At 41.8% G+C, this 20,755-nt stretch overlaps 1 protein-coding gene across 2 annotated transcripts in view; it reads left to right on the top strand.

Annotated features, from left to right (window-relative positions):
- Window positions 1-20,755, top strand: part of LOC143293637 (uncharacterized) — an 86,446-nt gene that overhangs the window by 60,926 nt on the left and 4,765 nt on the right. For both annotated transcript variants that reach the window (XM_076604742.1, XM_076604740.1), the window contains 10 exons: window positions 490-584; window positions 1,698-1,927; window positions 4,539-4,649; window positions 5,729-5,873; window positions 6,779-6,925; window positions 11,729-11,947; window positions 14,712-14,815; window positions 16,713-16,848; window positions 18,317-18,499; window positions 20,455-20,612. In XM_076604742.1, the coding sequence (XP_076460857.1) occupies window positions 490-584; window positions 1,698-1,927; window positions 4,539-4,649; window positions 5,729-5,873; window positions 6,779-6,925; window positions 11,729-11,947; window positions 14,712-14,815; window positions 16,713-16,848; window positions 18,317-18,499; window positions 20,455-20,612 (1,528 nt within the window). The remainder of the gene's footprint in view (window positions 1-489; window positions 585-1,697; window positions 1,928-4,538; window positions 4,650-5,728; window positions 5,874-6,778; window positions 6,926-11,728; window positions 11,948-14,711; window positions 14,816-16,712; window positions 16,849-18,316; window positions 18,500-20,454; window positions 20,613-20,755) is intronic.

Below are 20,755 nucleotides of genomic sequence, written 5' to 3'. Positions count from 1 at the left end.
GGTCCTTCTTCAGGGTCTGTGATTAGTAGAAATCTTATTCTTCTCCATTCGTGGGCTGTGACTCCCTTGTTCACTGGTATGCACAAGTGGGCTTTTACCAGTATGACCGTTTTTACCCCCACCGTGTAGGCAGCCATTCTCCATTTTCAGGGGGTGGGGAGGGGTTGTGAGGGGGGGGGGAGTGTGTTAGTAGAAATGGCAGTGGGGGTAAAGTCAAGGCTGAAGAGAAGTAAGGAGTATTAATCAGCAGAAAAATTAAGATAGGTAGATATGTGAACTCGTACAGATCAGGCTGTGGACATTCTGAGAGAAAAGGATCACAGGAGATGCAGAGAAGGAGAAAGGTCGTGAGTGAGGGTTGAAAAAAAACAACACCACCACCACCAATAGTAGCAGTAGTTTGCTCTTTTGTTGCTGTAATGATTACAATCGATGGGAGTGTACGCCTGAAATCACCTGTGTTTAGTGTGTTTGATGTCTGTCGTTCAGGTGACAACAAAGGTGTGGTCAGTCAGGTGTTGAAGGACATGTTAGAAATGACTGGCAGTCTGAGGTACCTGGACCTGTGCCGCACACATTTACAGGTAGGTGATGGTTTTTTTGTTGTTGTTGCCCATTTACAGGTACTGAGGTAGTTGATGTTTGTTGTTGTTGCCCATTTTCAGGTACTGAGGTAGTTGATGTTTGTTGTTGTTGCCCATTTTCAGGTACTGAGGTAGTTGATGTTTGTTGTTGTTGCCCATTTACAGGTAGGTATTGTTTTTTGTTGCACATTTAAAGGTAGGTGATTTTTTTTTGTTTTTTTTTTGTTTTTTGGTTTGGTTAGGTTTTGGTTTCTTGGTGGTATATGTTATCATTTTACTGAAAGGTTCTGAAAACTTATTAAATTGTAATCACATTTGCAGTCAATATTAATGATTAATGGTGTGATTTTCATGTACATTTAAAAAATGATAAATTTTTAAGTGTACTGTACATACCATATTCTGAAACCAAGTTTGGCGTGGTGAATATGAATTCACTGCCTCAATGGTTGTAAATGGCTTTGGGATTTTTTTTCTTTTCTTTTTTTTTTTTTTTAATTAAAGAAAAAGTGCTGCTCCTTTTTTCAAAGGGATGAAGTTGCTGTACGTACCATATTTTTAAAATGTTAACAGGAAGTGCACCATTCTGTGGATCAAAACGGATAAGTGTTTGCATTACATACCATATTTTTAAAATAATAAAAGGAAATATGTGGTTCCATGTATCCAACAGATGAAGTTTCTTGTGCCATATTAAAAAAAAGAAAGAAAAAACAGTGGAAAAAAACTGCTGTTCCATGTTTCAAATGGAGAAAATTAATGTACATAACCTCTTTTTAACTCACTCAGTACGGCCAGTCCTCTCTTCTCCTCTACACGGACCCCTCGGATGTTCAGTGGGTGTCTCAATGACCCAACCTTTAGCTTCTGTCGTCAGAATTGTGGTATTCTTTGTCAACATTCACCTCTTCAGTACAAGAGCCTTCCGCTTGCAATATTTTGATGGTGGTAATTGGGGTGAAACGCTGTTAACGTCGTCTCTTTCGCCGTTCATATGGAGAGAGTTAAAAGGAAACAAGCTGCTCTATGTATGAAATGGGTATTTTTGAAATGAACAAGTTTGCAGGATGAAACCTATTTTAAACAAAGCACCATGGCTCGACTTGATTTCAGATGCTGCTGGCGGAACTGCACGGAGTCCACACCAGCTTCCTGCACAGTGTGGTCACCGGGGGGTCATCGGGGAGGGGGCGGGGGGAGGAGGACGGCCAACCCCTGACCCTGCAGCGTTGCCCAGACAACCAGTGGCTGCAGTTCCAGACGGTGCGGGAGGCGGGAGGGCTGGAGGTGCAGGTGTTACAGGCTGGGCACCCGGAGGGGCTGCTGGCGTACCTGTTCACTGTGTGAGTCTGGCTTCTCTCCCCTTTCTCTTTTGTGTGTGTGTGTGTGTGTGTGTGTGTGTGTGAGGGGCTGCTGGCGTACCTGTTCACTGTGTGAGCCTGGCTTCTCTCCCCTTTCTCTTTAGCTCTGTGTGTGTGTGTGTGTGTGTGTGTGTGAGGGGCTGCTGGCGTACCTGTTCACTGTGTGAGTCTGGCTTCTCTCCCCTTTCTCTTTTTGTGTGTGTGTGTGTGTGTGTGTGTGTGAAAGAGGCTGCTGGCGTACCTGTTCACTGTGTGAGTCTGGCTTCTCTCCCCTTTCTCTTGTGTGTGTGTGTGTGTGTGTGTGTGTGTGTGAGGGGCTGCTGGCGTACCTGTTCACTGTGTGAGTCTGGGTTCTCTCCCCTTTCTCTTGTGTGTGTGTGTGTGTGTCTGTGTGTGTGTGTGTGTGTGTGTGTGTGTGTGTGTGTGTGTGTGTGTGAGGGGCTGCTGGCGTACCTGTTCACTGTGTGAGTCTGGCTTCTCTCCCCTTTTCACTCTGTGTGTGTGTGTGTGTGTGTGTGTGTGTGTGTGTGTGTGTGTGTGGGGCTGCTGGCGTACCTGTTCACTGTGTGAGTCTGGCTTCTCTCCCCTTTTCACTCTGTGTGTGTGTGGGGGGGGGGGGGGGGGGCTGCTGGCGTACCTGTTCACTGTGCGAGTCTGGCTTCTCTCCCCTTTTCACTCTGTGTGTGTGTGTGTGTGTGTGTGTTGTGTGTGTGAGGGGCTGCTGGCGTACCTGTTCACTGTGTGAGTCTGGCTTCTCTCCCCTTTTCACTCTGTGTGTGTGTGTGTGGGGGGGGGGGGGCTGCTGGCGTACCTGTTCACTGTGCGAGTCTGGCTTCTCTCCCCTTTTCACTCTGTGTGTGTGTGTGTGTGTGTGTGTGTGTGAGGGGCTGCTGGCGTACCTGTTCACTGTGTGAGTCTGGCTTCTCTCCCCTTTTCACTGTGTGTGTGTGTGTGTGTGTGTGTGTGTGTGCGGGGCTGCTGGCGTACCTGTTTACTGTGTGAGTCTGGCTTCTCTCCACTTTCTCTTTAACTGTGTGTGGAGGGGTATGGGTGGCATGGGGGTGGGGGTGGGGGTTAGGAAGGGAGTAAGAGTGTGTGTGTGAAAGACGGGTGGTGGGAGTGAGTGTGTGTGTTTCCTGTTTCCTTGTGTATCCAGTTCCTGATTCACCCAGAACAGCCAGTCTTCTCCCTTTCTTTCCGCCACACAGACCCCCATTTGACGTCCAGTCACAAGTTGATGATAAACCATCGCAGGCGACACAGATAACATACCTTTCACTTCATGAACATGAAGGTGAGGTCGCTGCTGGTTCGTCGCTTGCACTGTCGTCTGCTAGGCCGATCGTCTTCAGTTTGAAGGCTGCATCATAGGCATAATGTCACGTTTTCGGCATGATGAGGGTGTACACTTGAGCAGAGTAGAACTGAATGCTGATCTGAAAGCTTTAATGTGTGCAGATTTGATTTATAAAACGTGAACAGTTAGCACACTATTCTGAAGCTCATCCAAAAATTCATGGACAGAAATCATGATTTTGGTGAGTTGAAGGGCAGCTAAGAATAGACGAAAACATGACACTCCTGGGATCGTTGAAATCCGCAAATAAGCCGCATCATTGTATAAGCCGCAGAGGTTGAAGCTGGGGTAAAAAGTCGCAGCTTATAGACCGAACTTTACGGTAACCATTAAAGAAACTCATTTCTTATAATTTATTGCTGTTTTTTTTTTTCCCCAACACATCTGACAACCGTGTTGATGTGGCATTAATAATCTTTGGGCCTACATATGACAGATGTCAAGCTTCATGCTTGAACCTCCTTTCCCTCATTAATTGTGTGAAGACAGTGTCAGTTTGCTCACAGCAATGTCGCAGACTGTGCGTTGAGAGTTCAAACCTGGGGTAGGCTCTCAAGGCTTGATCAGCATGTTGGGTGTATGTGAAGGTCAGGCATTTGCTTCTCTTTTTTTCCCCTAAAAATAGATGTGGTGTATAAGGATCAGTCTGCACACTTTGACATCTTGAAACTGAATGTATGTGCCACAGAGCAATTTGCAAAGAGAAGGAGAATCTGCACCTGTGTATTGACCTGGAAACACGGAAACATGCAGAAAAGGCATTTTATCATTCCTTTCATTGTTATTATGATATTTGTATTTGTATTTCTTTTTATCACAACAGATTTCTCTGTGAAATTTGGGCTGCTCTCCCTAGGGAGAGCACGTCGCTATACTACAGCACCACCCATTTTTTTGTGTATTTTTTCCTGCGTGCAGTTTTATTTGTTTTTCCTATCGAAGTGGATTTTTCGAAGGAATTTTGCCAGGAACAACCCTTTTGTTGCCATAGGTTCTTTAATGTGCGCTAAGTACATGCTGCACACAGGATGTCGGTTTATCGTCTCATCCGAATGACTAGCGTCCAGACCACCACTCAAGGTCTAGTGGAAGGGGAGAAAATATCGGCGGCTGAGCTGTGATTCGAGCCAGCGCGCTCAGATTCTCTCGCTTCCTAGGTGGACGCGTTACGTTTAGGCCATCACTCCACACACATTATATGTATATATTTTTGATAATCTTTTTTTTTGGTTAAAGGTCAGCGCTGAGTGATGGCTACATTCACCAGTTCCTGTTCTGCTTCCGGTACTTCCTGAGAGCGGAGGATGTGTTCACCTTCATCACACAGAAATACACCTCCGCACACAGGTCAGTATGCTGATTGGCTTATACTTTGATTTTTCATCTGGTGTTTGGGTATGCAGTAATGGTCTTGCTTGAGTGTCAAACATGTTCAAAGTAGCTTACATGCTACTTTCTCTTGCTGAATTATTTCATGTGCTATGCTATTGAGGATTATTAACAGTCAGTCTGAAATCTGTTAGTAGTATCCTTTGTGTTTGTAAGTTTGTGTTGTTTTTGTGTGTTGTGATTACAAAGTGAAAAACATGTAAGACACTTATAAGCTGAAGTTTTGTTAACAGTAAGGGGCTTATGATCTTTTCATTGTGTGGCCGTAGGTTTTATGCTTGGCTTATTTCAAAAATTGACATATATAAGCTTACAGTTTGGACAACAGCAGATTAAGAGCTGTATGATCAATGGTTTCTCCACTGTGATTAGAATCCATTTACAGCTTAGTCCTTTGTGAAGGACTGTGGCTCCCAGACTAGGAGACAGTGTTCCACTGGCTTTTAATGCTGCAGCTGTGGGGGCTAGTTGGCCTTTGACGACCATTTGTATTTGTTTTACTCTTTTTGTCACGACAGATTTCTCTATGAAATTTGGGCAGCTCTCCCCAGGGAGAGTGCATCGCTAAACTGACAGCTTTTGACGACCATTTGTATCTGCATTTGTTTTACTCTTTTTGTCACAACAGATTTCTCTGTATGAAATTTGGGCTGCTCTCCCCAGGGAGAGTGCATTGCTACACTGACAGCGCCACCCATTTTCTTGTTTGTTTTTTTCCTGCATACAATTTTATTTGTTTTCCTATCCAAGTGGATTTTTCTGCAGCATTTTGCCAGGGCACAACCACCCTTTTGTTGCCCTGGGCTCTTTTACGTGCGCTAAATGCATGCTGCACATGGGACCTCTGTTTATTGTCTCATCTGAATGACCATCCCAACACCGACTGTCCTCAAGTTCTCTTGGCCGAGAGAGTGGGGATGTAACTCAGCAAGATACTCTACTGTAATAAAGTTCCAGTCCAGACGTTCGGAACAGCAGTTGCCTCCTCTGACAGGCATTTGCCTCCCACAACTGACCATCATACATTGTGTTTCCAGGGGCAACCAGAATGACCCAGACATTGTTCGCGTCCAGCAGAGGGCGGTGGACGTGCTGCAGTTCTGGGTGGAGGGGTACTACAGTGTGGACTTTGAGCGCAACGACTCCCTGCTGGACCGCCTGGAAGCCTTCGTCATGCAGCGGGTCTGTGCCGCTGTTTGCTGCCTGTGTTTCAGTTTGGGTGTTGTACACTGCTCAATGTCACACTGATACAAACTAGGCCTGTTGGTTTGCTGTGTGTGGCCAAAATTTGTGGCTAAGTGATAAGCTGCTGCTTATGTTTCAGTTTTGGTGTCGTATACTGCACAATGTCAACATTATAATGCAAACTAGGCCTATGGGTTTGCTCTGTCTGGCCAAAATTTGTGGCTAACTTGGTGATAAGCTGCTGCCTGTGTTTCAGTTTTGGTTTCATATACTTCATGTCACACTCATGCAAACTAGGCCTATCGGTTTGCTCTGATTTGCCAAACTTTGCGTCTAACTCAGTGATAAGCTGCTGTTTTTGTTATAGTTTTAGTTTCCTCTTATGTTATAGTTTCAATTTCCCAAGGAGGCATTGTCACTTCATTCAGACAAAACCATATACGTTGCCCTATATATGCTGTATTCTATCATTCTTTTTGTCACAACAGATTTCTCTGCATGAAATTCAGGCTGCTCTTCCCTGGGAGAGTGTTCCAGTACACTGAGAGCGCCACACTTTTTTTCTTCTTCTTCTTTGCCTGCAATTTTATTTGTTTTCCTATCGAAGTTGATTTTTTCTATGAAAAAATTTTGCTTGCCAGGGACAACCCTTTTGTTGCCGTGGGTTCTTTAATATGTGCCAAGTGCATGCTGCACACGGGACCTCGGTTTATCATCTCATCCAAATGACCAGCGTCCATCCAGACCACCACTCAAGGTCTAGTGGAGGGGGGGAGAAAATGGTGGCAACCGTGGGGTTCATACCAGTGCGCTCAGATTCTCTCGCTTCCTAAGCGGACGCGTTACCTCAAGGCCAGCACTCCACATGTTTTGGTCAGTGTTGCCTTTTGTGGTGTCGGCAGGTGGGTGAAGGAATGGAGGGGTCACAGAACATGATGAACCTGCTGTATGCCTGTCACCTGGGGGAGAACTCGGAGCTGATCCGCCAGGCTGACGACGCTGAGGATCAGGATGAGGTGTACTACCTGCACCTGGCCTCCCCGAAACGGGTCAGTGTGACTGACGTCTTCGTTTGTTTGTTTGTTGTTGGAGTGTTTGGATCTGATGTGTGGGTGTTTGTGCTTTGTTGTTGTTGTTGTTGTGTCTGTATGTTTGTACTTTGTTGTTATTCTTATTTGTGTTTGTACTTTGTTGTTTTTGTTATTTGTGTATGTTCTATTATTGTTATTGTTGTTTCTGTATGTTTGTACTTTGTTATTATTGTTATTGTTGTTGTTTCTGTATGTTTGTACTTTGTTATTATTCTTAGTGTTTGTACTTTGTTATTTTTTTATTATTTGTGTATGTTTGTACTTTTTTGTTATTATATGCAGATGTTTGTGCTTTTTTATTATTGTTCTTATGTGTGTATATTTGTACTTAAATATTATTCTCCCGTGATGACTGCAGATACAGGCTGAACGACTGATGGAGGTAAACCACGCCCAGGTTTATTTTACTCACTGCCATTTGTCCATGGGTTGACGGTTCATGTTACATTTTCTGATGAATGCACCATAAATTCATCATTATCAAAAAAGATGGCATCTAACGTTTTAATGATTGGAAAAAAGCTACTTTTCAGAAAGTGAAATTTATTATCAGTAATGCCTTTATGTGCTTGTCAAACAGCAATATAGAAACAGTGGTATGTACTTGTGTTTATGAGCCAACGATGTGTGGAATCATTTCAGTTGGATATATATATGTACCAGGTATTTAGTCATGAATATTAAGAAATACTGTGAATATCCAGTACATACACGTTTGTGATTCTGAAAGAGTGGCAAATGGCTGCTGTGAAGTTTTTATCCTGTTACAAGCCATTTATACAACGGATGCATTCATCAGAGAATGTCACATAATGTTATCAGTTCTGTGTCCAGGGGTCTGTGTTTAATTCCACTGTTGACCTTACAGTCTTGTTCTGTTCCAGCACAGGGTATGGGTAAATGTGTGGAATCTTTGTGGGTTTTGAGTCCTGCGTGTTACCATAATGACCCACAGCCTGTTTTCCCCTGTTCCTCAGCTAACATTTGTATTGTTTGTCTCCAGTATAAGTTTTTTGGTTTTTTTTTTTGTTTTTTTTTTTTTACTGCAAGATCACGTTCTTGGTTCACTCATTTCTGTACTTTATTTATCCATATGATTTTGCTATCTATAGCTATATAATTCTCTGTTGCATTATTATTTTCTGTTTGCATGTCTTTTTTCTCTCTCTCAGCATTTTTTTTTCTTGTATGTGTACCACTCAGTTTTCAAAATCTTCTTCCCTCCCTTTTCTCACATAATCTTTAACATTTAATATTTCCCTCCATAAAGCATCACATCAACAATCATAACAAGGAATGCAACACTATGGTGAAGAGAAAAACGAAAGATGTGATGGAACTGGAAGGGTTGAAAAAGTCTTTGTTTGTTTGTTTGTTTAGATTTTTGTTTGTTGGGGATTTTTGTGTGTGCAAAATGCACACTCACTGAGACATCCCTTGTCGTTCATTAAGTTCTTTTGGTACCGTTGCTCTGCAAGTCTCATCTTGTCCATCACCTCTCCGCACCCACCCTTCAGCCTTTGCTTACAAGTACACTGTCTCTTTTTATTTATTTATTTATTATTATTATTTTATTATTATTATTACTACTACCTTTTTTATATTATAATTATTATTTATTTATTTATTTATGTAAGCTTATTTATTATTTATTCACCTTTTTTTTCTTCTCAAGGCCTGACTAAGCGCGTTGGGTTACGCTGCTGGTCAGGCATCTGCTTGGCAGATGTGGTGTAGCGTATATGGATTTGTCTGAACGCAGTGACGCCTCTCCTTGAGCTACTGAAACTGAAACTGAAACTGTCTCTGTTATTCTCTGTCGTGTTCCCTCAGTCACACAGCTGTTGCAGACGAATACCTGCTTATGTATCATGTAGACTCATGAAGTTGTGTTGATAGAGATTTGACTCTAATTGCTTGATTTTTTTTTTTTTTTCTTCCAAGCAGCTGTCTTCTGAACAGTGCTTGTGGTACTTAATCATTTTGAGGATGTTTGTTTTTATTTATTCTGTGCATTTGTTTACTTTTGGATTTGTATATTTGTTGATTAGATTAATTGTCTTTGTGGCTGTCTTTTTGTGGGACATTGTTTTTATGAAATGACTGAAATGGAAAAAAAATTTAAAAAAAGAATAAAAGGGATTTTTTCCTATCAATCATCCTTTAAATCAGTTTGTTTGAAATCAAAATGACAGGTGATGAACCATAGTTGCTGCTTCACTTCAAATTAACCACTTCGTTATGTTGTTTTGTAAAAGCCCAATTTGTCATCTTTGTCCCCCAAATTTAACTGTTGTGATTGATTTTCTGTTTATATCAGTCTCCCTCTGGTCATCTCTCTTCTTTTCTCATCTTGTGCTCATAAGATCCTAGCTTTTGATGGTATGCAGTGGTTATTTGTCTTGCCTAAAATGAATGTTTTGTATGGTAGATTATATCGGTGATAATACAGTTTTAAGCAGAAGATTGTACAGTGTTTCCAAAAAGCGACATCAGTAGCAACAAAAAAAAAAATAGCAAAAAAAAAAGCATAAATAGTGCTCTCTCTCTCTCTCTCTCCCTATCTCTCTCTCTCTCTCTCTCTCCCTTGATAACAATACCAAAAAAAAAAAAGTTTATCACATTCTATTTTTTTTTCTGGTATGTTCAGTGTTGTGGGGATGGGATATATGAGGGGGGTGGGGCGGTGGGAGGGGGGGAGCATTTGATAGAAAGAGGAAATGATGAGACAATTGCATTTTTTACCTTTCTCCCTCAGTACATTTTATTAACAAAATAGCAGTCATAAGCCGTGTTAACCGCACTTTAAAATGTCACAAACCTGCGAAGGTTGAGCACAGCAAAGCGCGTCTTGTAAGTAAGTAGATCTGGCCTGATGTTTTTCATCATCACTCTGATGGCAACTCTTTTCAAAACCAGGCAGAGAAACAAGGTTTTATAAACACAGCCGTACATTTTGATGCCTCCTACTTGGCTTGGGTATTAGACATCTTACACAGGGTATTAGTGTGAGTGTATGTGTGGGCGGGGGAGATGGCAGGGCACATTTTAGAAGAGCTATGCATTGATGACAAAGTTCATAGTGACAAACATTATGTTTTTTTTATTTTCTGTTTATTGCTTGTTGATATCATTGTTCATTTGGCTTGTGTCTTGAATCCAGTCTTTGTTTTCTTTTTTGTCCACGTTTGCGAGTTACATTAGTCTGCTGATGGCCAACCTGTGAATATATTGTTTTTCTTGGGTGTGTGTGTGTGTGTGTGTGTGTGTGTGTGTGTGTGTGTGTGTGTGTGTGTGTGTGTCCATCATGCAGTGTATCATGGTGTTCAAACTTCCCCTCTTCTTTTTCTGTCTTAAAATCTAATTTGTTATAAATGTCATTTAAATACGCTAGAACCATTTCATTAGACACACAGGTAACTTCAAATATAAATGGCTTTGGTTTAGGTGTCAGCATGTTAAGTATGGCTGGGTAGTCGGTGTCTTAACTCCAGTTTAATTTTTTGCAAAATTCTGATATTTTCATTTCATTACATATAGTAACATATCTGTATTTCCTTGTGAAAATAATATCACAGTGTCATCATTGAATATATGTCCAGCAGAGTGGAGTGTTTAACGTACAACACAATAGCCAATCAGTTTAGATAAGTTGAACTTTTTACAGCTTACTTAAAAGTTAGGTTTAGAAGTGCTTCTCTGATGATTAGACTGTGTTATTTGCTGACATTTCATTATAGACTGACCAAGTCTTTGTACATAAATCCAAAGGTGTGAATCATTCTGATTACCTTAGCTGCCATCAGTTAAAAATCAAACGAACAAATCAACAAAAACACAATTTTTGTTCTCAGCATGTGTCACGTGAAGTACCTGTACCAGTTTTGCTGAGGAATGTGATGTGTAAAAACCTTTGAAATACACAAGCAATGGAAAGTTTGGCTGTTGATTCTGAGTGAGGAAACTTTCTTCTGCATGTAGCAAATCTGGTGAAGTCTTTGATAAACTCTGACAAATAATGAGGGGTCTGAATAAAGTACCTGTGCATGTTGAGTTTTAGGTTGCGCCTCTTTCTGTTTTCTGGCAACATTGATTTAGTTGCGACACAACGTATTTGGCATACTGCCATGACAACATTGAATAAGTCATAACTTATTTGTCACATGCTGTCATGGCAACGTTTAGTCATGACAACTTATTTGACATACTGTCATGACATGATGATGTTGACTTAGTCTTGATACAACTTATTTGACATACTGTCATGACAAAATTGATTTAGTCGTGACAACTTATCTGGCATACTGACATGACGACAATGATTTAGTCTTGGCAAAACTTATTTGGCATGCTTTTGTGACAAAATGATTCAGTCACGACACAGCTTATTTAGCATACTGCTTATCAACAATGATTTAGTCATGGCAAAATTTATTTGGCATACTGTCATGACAACAATGATTCAGTCACAACACAACTTTTTCAGCATACTGCTTATCAACAATTGATTTAGTCATGGCAAAACTTATTTGGCATACTGTCATGACAACAATGATTCAGTCACGACACAACTTATTCAGCACATACTGCCATGACATCCCCATTTCTCCTTAGAGTCTGGCTCAGATGTTCTCGTAACCAAATCATAACCATGAGTTCTTCCGAAATAAAGAATGATGAGGCTAGGAATGTACAGGATTAATAAACAATATAAAGAGTGATAACTCTCTCCATTTCTTCTCCCCTTTGCGTTGTTTTCAGTGGGAGTCGTTCAGGTCACTGCTAGGGCGCCGCAAGTCGGAAGGCACTGGCAAAGCAGGGGGGAGGAAGGAGGAGAAGGGGTTGGTGGTGGAGAAACGGCCGGCGAGTCGAGCGGAAGAAGGGGGGAGCACTCTGACGTTGTCTCGCCGCACAGACGTGGCCCACCTGATGGACTACTCTCCGCACAGGCTGGCCGAGCAGCTGACCCTGATGGAACAGGTGAGGGATGGTGGGCTGGTGCCTAGTGCTTCTTGAAAACCTTTGTCCTGGTACTGCCTTATTTACCCCCTCTTTTTTTTTTTTTTTAACTCTCTCCGGACGAAGGAACGTTCACGCATTCCTACATACTCGTAAAACGTATTCGGACGACGGAATGGAATAGCATTTTCCAGAAGTAAAAATCCATCACGCGCTGTACATGTGACTTGGTGATTAGCCAAGCAGAGTGTGCTATTCTGGGTCACTCCACAGCCGAATGGTATGATTGGCCAGCCTGTCATATGTGGCCTGTGTCGCACACACACTGACAAAGTCACAGACCAGTCACCTGCTCGCAAGCTGGCCGGTTAGCTAATGGCATCTGAAGCGGGTTCTGAAAATGTTGTGGAGTGAACAAGGCAGCGACGACAACGTTTTAGTCTTGCCAAAGTACTTGAAATGCTACAAACTGAAGGGTCAGACATCTGAAAGGTGGATGATGACGAAGACGAAAGTGAATTAATTGCAGAAAGTAAGCATGGGTATGGTGATTCGTGGTGAAAAATTGGCATTATTTTCTACATAATGGCAAAACTGTAAAAATAAGATGAGAAATTTGATTTTTTAAATTTTTTTAGTATACCAGGTCTGAAATTTTCATTTTCTTACTCTGTATTTTGTATTTTTTGTAATTTTTTTTCCAAACTCATAGAAATGGGCTGTCTGTGGGGAAAAGCAAGGGAGAAAACTTGCCGTTCCGAGTGAGTTAACTTAGATTTTTTATTTATTTATTTATTTTATTTTTATTTATTATTTTTTTTTTAGCACCTTCCATTATTGTTGTTTTTCTGTGTTGACTGTCACATTCATCATTTGACTCCTGGGGAACTTTCATACACACAGTAATAATGTTGATGATGATTATGGTAATAATAATGATGCTAATAATGATAATGATGATGATAACAATAATAATAGTAATGATGATGATGTTGATGATGATAATTAATATTATTAATATTATTTATAATTTTAATTATCATCATCATTGTCAACAACATCATGATCATCATAATAATGATGATGATACAATATTACTATAATGCTGCTGCTGCTGATGATGATAATGATAAGGGTGATGATGGTAAATGATATTGATAATGTTAATGGAGTTTGGTGCTCACACCTCCAAGACAGAGAGCTGGATAGTGGTGTTTACAACAAAAGATATATATGGATATAAATCGTGAATTATTTGGATCCTTTTCATGCATTCAAGTACCAGATCTTGAGCATAAACCGAAGAAAATGTTCCTATTTTGGTATCCTAAACACAAAGGCCAGTCTGTACAGTCACCTTCGTGCATAGTTGAAGTGACGTTACCTCCTTTCTACTGTTTTATGACTCTGTTTTCATTTGGTTATTTCACCAGTTTTGGATACAGATTCAGCCCCTGTGGAGTGATGGCCTAGAGGTAACGCGTCCGCCTAGGAAGCGAGAGAATTTGAGCGCGCTGGTTTGAATCACGGCTCAGCCGCCGATATTTTCTCCCCCTCCACTAGACCTGGAGTGGTGATCTGGACGCTAGTCATTCGGATGAGACGATAAACCGAGGTCCCGTGTGCAGCATGCACTTAGCGCACGTAAAAGAACCTACGGCAACAAAAGGGTTGTTCCTAGCAAAATTATGTAGAAAAATCCACTTCGATAGGAAAAACAAATAAAACTGCATGCAGGAAAAAATACCAAAAAATGGGTGGTGCTGTAGTGTAGCGACGCGCTCTCCCTGGGGAGAGCAGCCTGAATTTCACACAGAGAAATCTGTTGTGATAAAAAGAAATATATAAAAAAACAAACAAAAAAAAACCCCTACTTATTCTATGTCTGGGTCTGTAAGACCCATTTTCAATGAAGAAGCAGTTCAGCCGATCTCATCATCATGAGTCTGTATGAGCCATTCTTGTTGTGGAGTCAGTTTCGCAGCACTCCCCTATCTGTAATTTATGGGTCTGTGCTTTCATATCTGTGAAGCTGCATGTTTGGTGCATGTCTGTTGTGCATGTGTGTGTGAATGTGTGTCTCCATGTTTTGCATTTATTTGCTTATTTATAATCGTTGTTGTCTTTTTATTTATTTATTCATTTATTTATTTATTATTATTGTATTTATTACTACTACTACTACTTTTTTATATTATAATTATTATTAATTAATTTATTTATTTATTTATTTATGTACGCTTATAGCTGACTTCATCAAGTTTTTGCGCCTTATACATATTATTAGTAGTGGCAGTGTTTTTTGTTTTTGTTTTTTTTCTCAAGGCCTGACTAAGTGCGTTGGGTTACGCTGCTGGTCAGGCAACTGCTTGGCAGATGTGGTGTAGCGTATATGGATTTGTCCAAATGCAGTGACGCCTCCTTGAGCTACTGAAACTGAAACTATGGGTGTATGTATAGGACCGCGTCGTATCAGGGAGATGAAGTAGATGCTAACGTGGAGATAGCCTTGAGATGCCCTAAGTGGTCAGCAAGGCTTTAAGCACCATGATTTGATTTGATTTGATGTCAGGGAGAGGGATAGAGGGGAGAGGGATGCATAGGGAACATGGTGTCCAAATGACAGATGTGCACGAGGCCGAGTTTGAAAAGAGGGGCAAAGTAGGCGGTGCACAATTTTGTGTTGATGTATTTTGTTCTTTAGAAAGTGTATTTTTGTTAGCGTGCATGGTCACATTGTGTCTCTTCGAGTTGGTCATCAACTGGGGTTTGTTCCTGTGTCCAGGAGCTGTTTCATCGCACACACCCTGTGCATTACCTGGATTCCAAGTCTCAAGGAGTCGGGGTGGACCTCTCCATACCCAGTCTCCACACTCCGTCCATGTCCAGGTAAAACAAAACAACAAAAAACAAAAACAAAACAAACAAAAAACAAAAAAAAAAAAGAAAAGAATTTACATCCAGTTTCCACTTTGAACTTAGTAATGAATCAGTATTGAACTTAGTAATGAATCAGTATTGACCTGTGTGACTTGGATCTGTCTGCTCAGTGTCATCAGTGCATGCATTCTGATATCTTTGTTTCGTGTTTTCTGTTTCTGAAAGAGCTGTTATGAATTCTGTGTGGCATTCCGTTTGTTTGATCTGATGGTTTTGATGTCGCTAAGACAGGAAAATCAGATGGTGGGTGTAATTTTATAAAAAGAAAAAGGAAACATGTTCAGCTGAATTGTGTGGTTTCTGTTTAGTTTCCTTCCTCCTTCCTCCCATTCCTTGTGTCACAGATGAACTCATTTGCTGAAAAATGCATTTGAGTGAATGGATTGATCACCGTGTTTCAGCGTGTCCTTTACCTAACAGACACAGTCTTCACACGCAACCACACCCGGGTTTGTCTGCAACAGTTACTGCCAACTCTGGTGTTGTTCAGTAGTACTTGTTCTGATTCAACGTACAATTTTTGTGAACTTCTATCACCCAGACAAGTCTTCTCTGAGACTGTTGTAGACTTCTTCTTCTTCTTCTTCTGCGTTCGTGGGCTGCAACTCCCACGCTCACTCGTATGTACGCGAGTGGGCTTTTACGTGTATGACCGTTTTTATCCCGCCATGTAGGCAGCCATACTCCATTTTCGGGGATGACTGTTGTAGACAAATCTGGCTGTGATTATGTATGGAGGACTTGAAATGAGTGGTGGGGAAGTAATGCCACTGAAACGATGCAGATGAGGCAGCAGCAGAAAAAAAAGCAAGTTTACAAAATGCTATTGAAGGTCATTCAACCGGTGCTTACCGATATCACTGTCGTTGTCACTGGTCTTGACACTTGATTTGGTTGTAGGGGTGCTGCACTGCTGAACGCATCACCAGCACTCTCCGTTTCTGGCGGTTGTGGGATAAGGCCCACGTTTCAGCAAAGCTCCTCTCTCTGTCCACTCAGTGATGTTGTCTGCCCACTTCTTTCGCTGTCTGCCTCGTCTTCTTTTCCACTGCACTGTTCCCTGAAGGATGATCTTGGCGAGCCCATCAGATTTTCATCATGTGACCATGCCATCTCATTTTCCTTTTTTTTCACTGTGGTCAGTAGGTCGTCAAACTGACAAATGTGCTGATGGTGTTTCTCACTTCTTCATTGCTTACCCATATACACCGCCATAATAAATATATATATAAGGAGACACAGTTTCGAAGAGAGGAGTGATCGATTGTCATGACACAGACAGTTATAATGCTGTAATTTATTTGTTTGTTGTATTTCTATTTGTATTTCTTTTTATCACAACAGATTTCTCTGTGAAATCCCCAGGAGAGCGCGTTGCTATAATACAGCGCCACCCATTTTTTTGTATTTTTTCCTGCATGCAGTTTTATTTGTTCTCCCTATCGAAGTGGATTTTTCCATAGAATTTTGCCAGGAACATCCCTCTTGTTGCCGTGGGTTCTTTTACGTGCGCTAAGTGCATGCTGCACACGGGACCTCGGTTTATCGTCTCATCCGAATGACTAGCGTCCAGACCACCACTCAAGGTCTAGTGGAGGGGGAGAAAATATCGGTGGCCGAGCCATGATTCGAACCAGCATGCTCAGATTTTCTTGCATCCTAGGTGGACCGTTACCTCTAGGCCATCACTCCACTTAGAGAATGTGAATAGAATGAAATGAAAAAAAAAGAAGGGCAGGAAGGAAGAGAGAAAAAGGAGGATAGGGGAAAGAGGGAGAGGAAAAGGAGAGGAGGTGGGCTGGTACAGGAAAACATCTAACTGTATTGTACATGTGTGTGTTTTCAGGAAAGCCAAACCCGGTGCCCAGTCGCTGTTTGTCGGGGCCACGCTGTTTGAACCTCGCATCTCTGAGCTGATCTCCCACAGCCAGGAGATCACCCACTGGGTGTCGGCAGAGATCCTCTGCTGCGGGTCGCAGAAGGTGGGTGGGTCCTGGCCAGGCTGTGACTGCCCTTCTCTTTGCAGCATTCTCACACTGTGTGTGTGTGTATGTGTTTGTGTGTGTAAAAGAGATAATGTTTTGATATTTTGTCTGTGCGGTGTGGTGTGCCTTGTATTCTTTTAATCCGTGTGCCCCGAAAAGGTTTTTTTTGGGGGGGGAGGAATAAAGAAAACTTTGACATGTTCACTATAGAGAATGAGGAGTGTTGTAAGTGCTTCTCTGAGTTTCAAAGAAGGTAATGTTCTCACCCAGTTGATATCCTTTTTTTGTGTGAGTTTGGAAAGTAAACAACAAAAGAAATTTTGTTTTGTATGTTTTTTAAAATTTTTTAATATATATCATTTTATGTATGATATAGTTAATATAATTGAGTGTATATTCATGGTTGTTGTTTTTAATCCTCTGGTGAAGACTTGACGGATCGGTCAGTGTAATGTAAGAGGCATGTCCCAGGTTTATGTGCATGAATGTTATTGCACTTGTTGCCAGTTTTCTTTTTTCAGCTGTCAGTTTTTGTTGTTGCCTCTTGTATTGTTTTGTTCTACAGCATCAGTGCTTTCAGTCTTGATGTGGCTCCTTGTGGTCGGCTGGGCTGTAACAACAAGTTCAGTTCTGTTACTCCAGGAGGCGTCACTGCATTCGGACAAATCCATATACGCTACACCACATCTGCTAAGCAGATGTCTGACCAGGAGCGGAACCCAGTGCACATTCAGGCCTTTAGTGAAAATGAAATGAAAAAAAAGGGAATTAATAATCAAGAAATGAGAAATGATAAATAACAATGATAGATAGATGAATAGATATTTCTTTTTTTTCCATTGATTTTATTCCTGTAGTACTTGGTGGGTTCCCAAGGTCTGACTAGGGTATTTAGTCTGTGCAGTTCAGGCATTTACCCCCCTCCACCTCCGTCCTGAATGTTATTTTTTCTTCTCCCTGAACTCGGTGGAGAGTCATTAGGGCACTGCACAGAAGAACTCTTCACAAGAAACCTCAAAGTCCATCGGTTGTGTGTCAAGCTTTGACGATCAGCTGACATACCTCCTTGTGAATAAGATTCTCTAAAATTCAAAGTGAAAGGGTGGTCCATAATACTTACAGGGATGCCAACTGTTACAATTTTGCCGTATTTTGTTACGCTCAATCGCATTTTGTTCAGACGTTATGCCAACATAAAAAATGTTCCAGTGAGTTCAGTTTTGCCTACATAGCATGGTCACATACCCAGACGCTCTAGACCTATCGATCACGAGGCCAGGGCAGTCACTACTAACCACTACTAATCGCATGCGCGTTTACATTGTTTGTTTGCGTTGTAGATAAAATGTATGCTTGCTGATGTGGTTTGGAGTCTGAGTGTTCCTGCCAAATTTCCTGATTGTTCCTGCAAGCACTGGGCAGGGCTTGGCATCTCTGTAATTATAACCACCATTCTCTGAACCAGAGCCAGGTGGCAGCACTGACCAAGTTCCTGCAGACGGCCCAGCTGTGCGTGGAGATACGGAACTACGCCACAGCCCTGGCCATTGTGGCTGGCCTCGACAACCTCCTGGTGCGACAGCTGCCTGCCTGGAAACACCTGCCTGCCAAAATCACTGCACTCATGGAGGACCTAGAGGCTGAACAGGTAATGCCTGTTCTATTTTGTACGGATAATACCTGTGTTTGGGTTTTCTGTTAGGAAAAGGTAAGTACCTGTTTTTAGTTTTCTGTTGTGAACAGGTAATACCACAGGTAATACCACTGTTGGGTTTTCTGTTGTGAACAGGTAATACCTGTTTTTAGTTTTCTGTTATGAACAGGTAATACCTCTGTTGGGTTTTCTGTTGTGAACAGGTAATGCCTGTTTTTAGTTTTCTGTTGTGAACAGGTAATACCACTGTTGGGTTTTCTGTTGTGAACAGGTAATACCACTGTTGGGTTTTCTGTTGTGAACAGGTAATACCTGTTTTTAGTTTTCTGTTGTGAACAGGTAATACCACTGTTGGGTTTTCTGTTGTGAACAGGTAATACCTGTTTTTAGTTTTCTGTTGTGAACAGGTAATACCTGTTTTTAGTTTTCTGTTGTGAACAGGTAATACCACTGTTGGGTTTTCTGTTGTGAACAGGTAATACCTGTTTTTAGTTTTCTGTTGTGAACAGGTAACACCTGTTTTTAGTTTTCTGTTGTGAACAGGTAATACCTCTGTTGGGTTTTCTGTTGTGAACAGGTAATACCACTGTTGGGTTTTCTGTTGTGAACAGGTAATACTACTGTTGACTAAAACCCACCTCTTCCCAAAATAGCCTCCCTTGCCTGCCCTTCCTTGGCCTTAGTTTCTACAGTATTGAGTTGTGCATGCGTGTGAATGACTGGTGTGAAAGCGCTTTGATTTGTCTCTGCACAAGATCCAGCGCTATATAAATACCATTATTATTATTATTATTACTTTTCTGTTTTATGGAGGTTATCCCTCTTTCAGGTTTATTTTCTGTATTGAGCATGTTCACTTTGTTCCTCACAGGTAGTTCAGACTTTTTTCAGTTTGTCTGTTGGTTGGGTCGGACAATTCCGCGTGCACTGCACACATTTGTAAAGGTGCGAGTTCCCTGTATCGCAGGTCCACAAGAAGTCAACCATGAGCTGTGAAAAACAGTAGTTCAGTAGATCCAAACAGTAGTTCACCTCACTCTCAGTTCTAAGGCATTCACATTTTTTTTTTTAGTTGTCCTCACTAGCATGGTCTGTCGGTTTCTTTAAAAAATTTTTTTTTTTTTATTAGTTTGTAAACTTTTCCCAGAAATTATTTTCAGTCTCACTGAGATAGAAATGACTGGTACTTGGACATACTTTACCCATCACTCTATTGAAAGATAAAATGAGAGTTCACCAGCTGTAGAGGTTTGGTGAGTTTCTTTCGGCCCAGGGCAATAAGCAGCAACAATAATAATGATGATAATATACACTTATATTGCGCCCTTTCTCTCGAAGAACTCGGGGCACTTCACATGAAAGAAAAAGTTACAGATTACATGAATCATTCATGACCACTCTTTCTCAAAACCCCTCCCTCCCTCGCTCCCTCCCCCACTCTCTCCCTTCCTCATTTGTCATGCATCCAAAGGGAGCTGACAAGGGTGGCGCTGGAGAAGAAGGAAGCTGAGAGTGCTTGTAGACGGGCACAATAGCCAAGTGGTTAAAGCGTTGGACTGTCAGTCTGAGGGTCCCGGGTTCGAATCACGGTGACGGCGCCTGGTGGGTGAAGGGTGGAGATTTTTACGATCTCCCAGGTCAACATATGTGCAGACCTGCTAGTGCCTGAACCCCCTTCGTGTGTATATGCACGCAGAGACCAAATACGCACGTTAAAGATCCTGTAATCCATGTCAGCATTCGGTGGGTTATGGAAACAAGAACATACCCAGCATGCACACCCCTGAAAACGGAGTATGGCTGCCTACATGGCGGGGTAAAAACGGCCACACACGTAAAAGCCCACTCGTGTGCCTACGAGCGAACTTGGGAATTGCAGCCCACAAACGCAGAAGAAGAAGAAGAAGAGAGTGCTTGTAGAGAAGTTTCTGCTGACTGTGTCCATACAGGTGAAGCTGAAGGGAGAGCCGATGGCACTGATGCAGACCAAGGACAGCCACATCTGTCCCACAATCCCCTGCGTCCTCTACTTCCTGCTGCACCTGCAGCAGCTGGAGATCGGTGGCTTCACGCTGGCCAACGGCATGTACAAGTGGCAGAAGATGAGGTACGACAACTCCAGACAAGACATGATTCTGTATTTTTCAAGGACGATAGACAGTATTACAACACCAGACAGGACGTACTTCTGTATTTTCATGGATAGTTGACAGTGGCAGAAGAATAGGGTACGAAGGATAATAGTGGCAG

This window comes from Babylonia areolata, chromosome 19, assembly GCF_041734735.1.
Source record: "Babylonia areolata isolate BAREFJ2019XMU chromosome 19, ASM4173473v1, whole genome shotgun sequence".
NCBI classification, from domain to species: Eukaryota; Metazoa; Mollusca; class Gastropoda; order Neogastropoda; family Buccinidae; genus Babylonia; species Babylonia areolata.
Note: the sequence above shows the minus strand (reverse complement) of the source record. Positions and strands in the feature narration are given on the sequence as shown.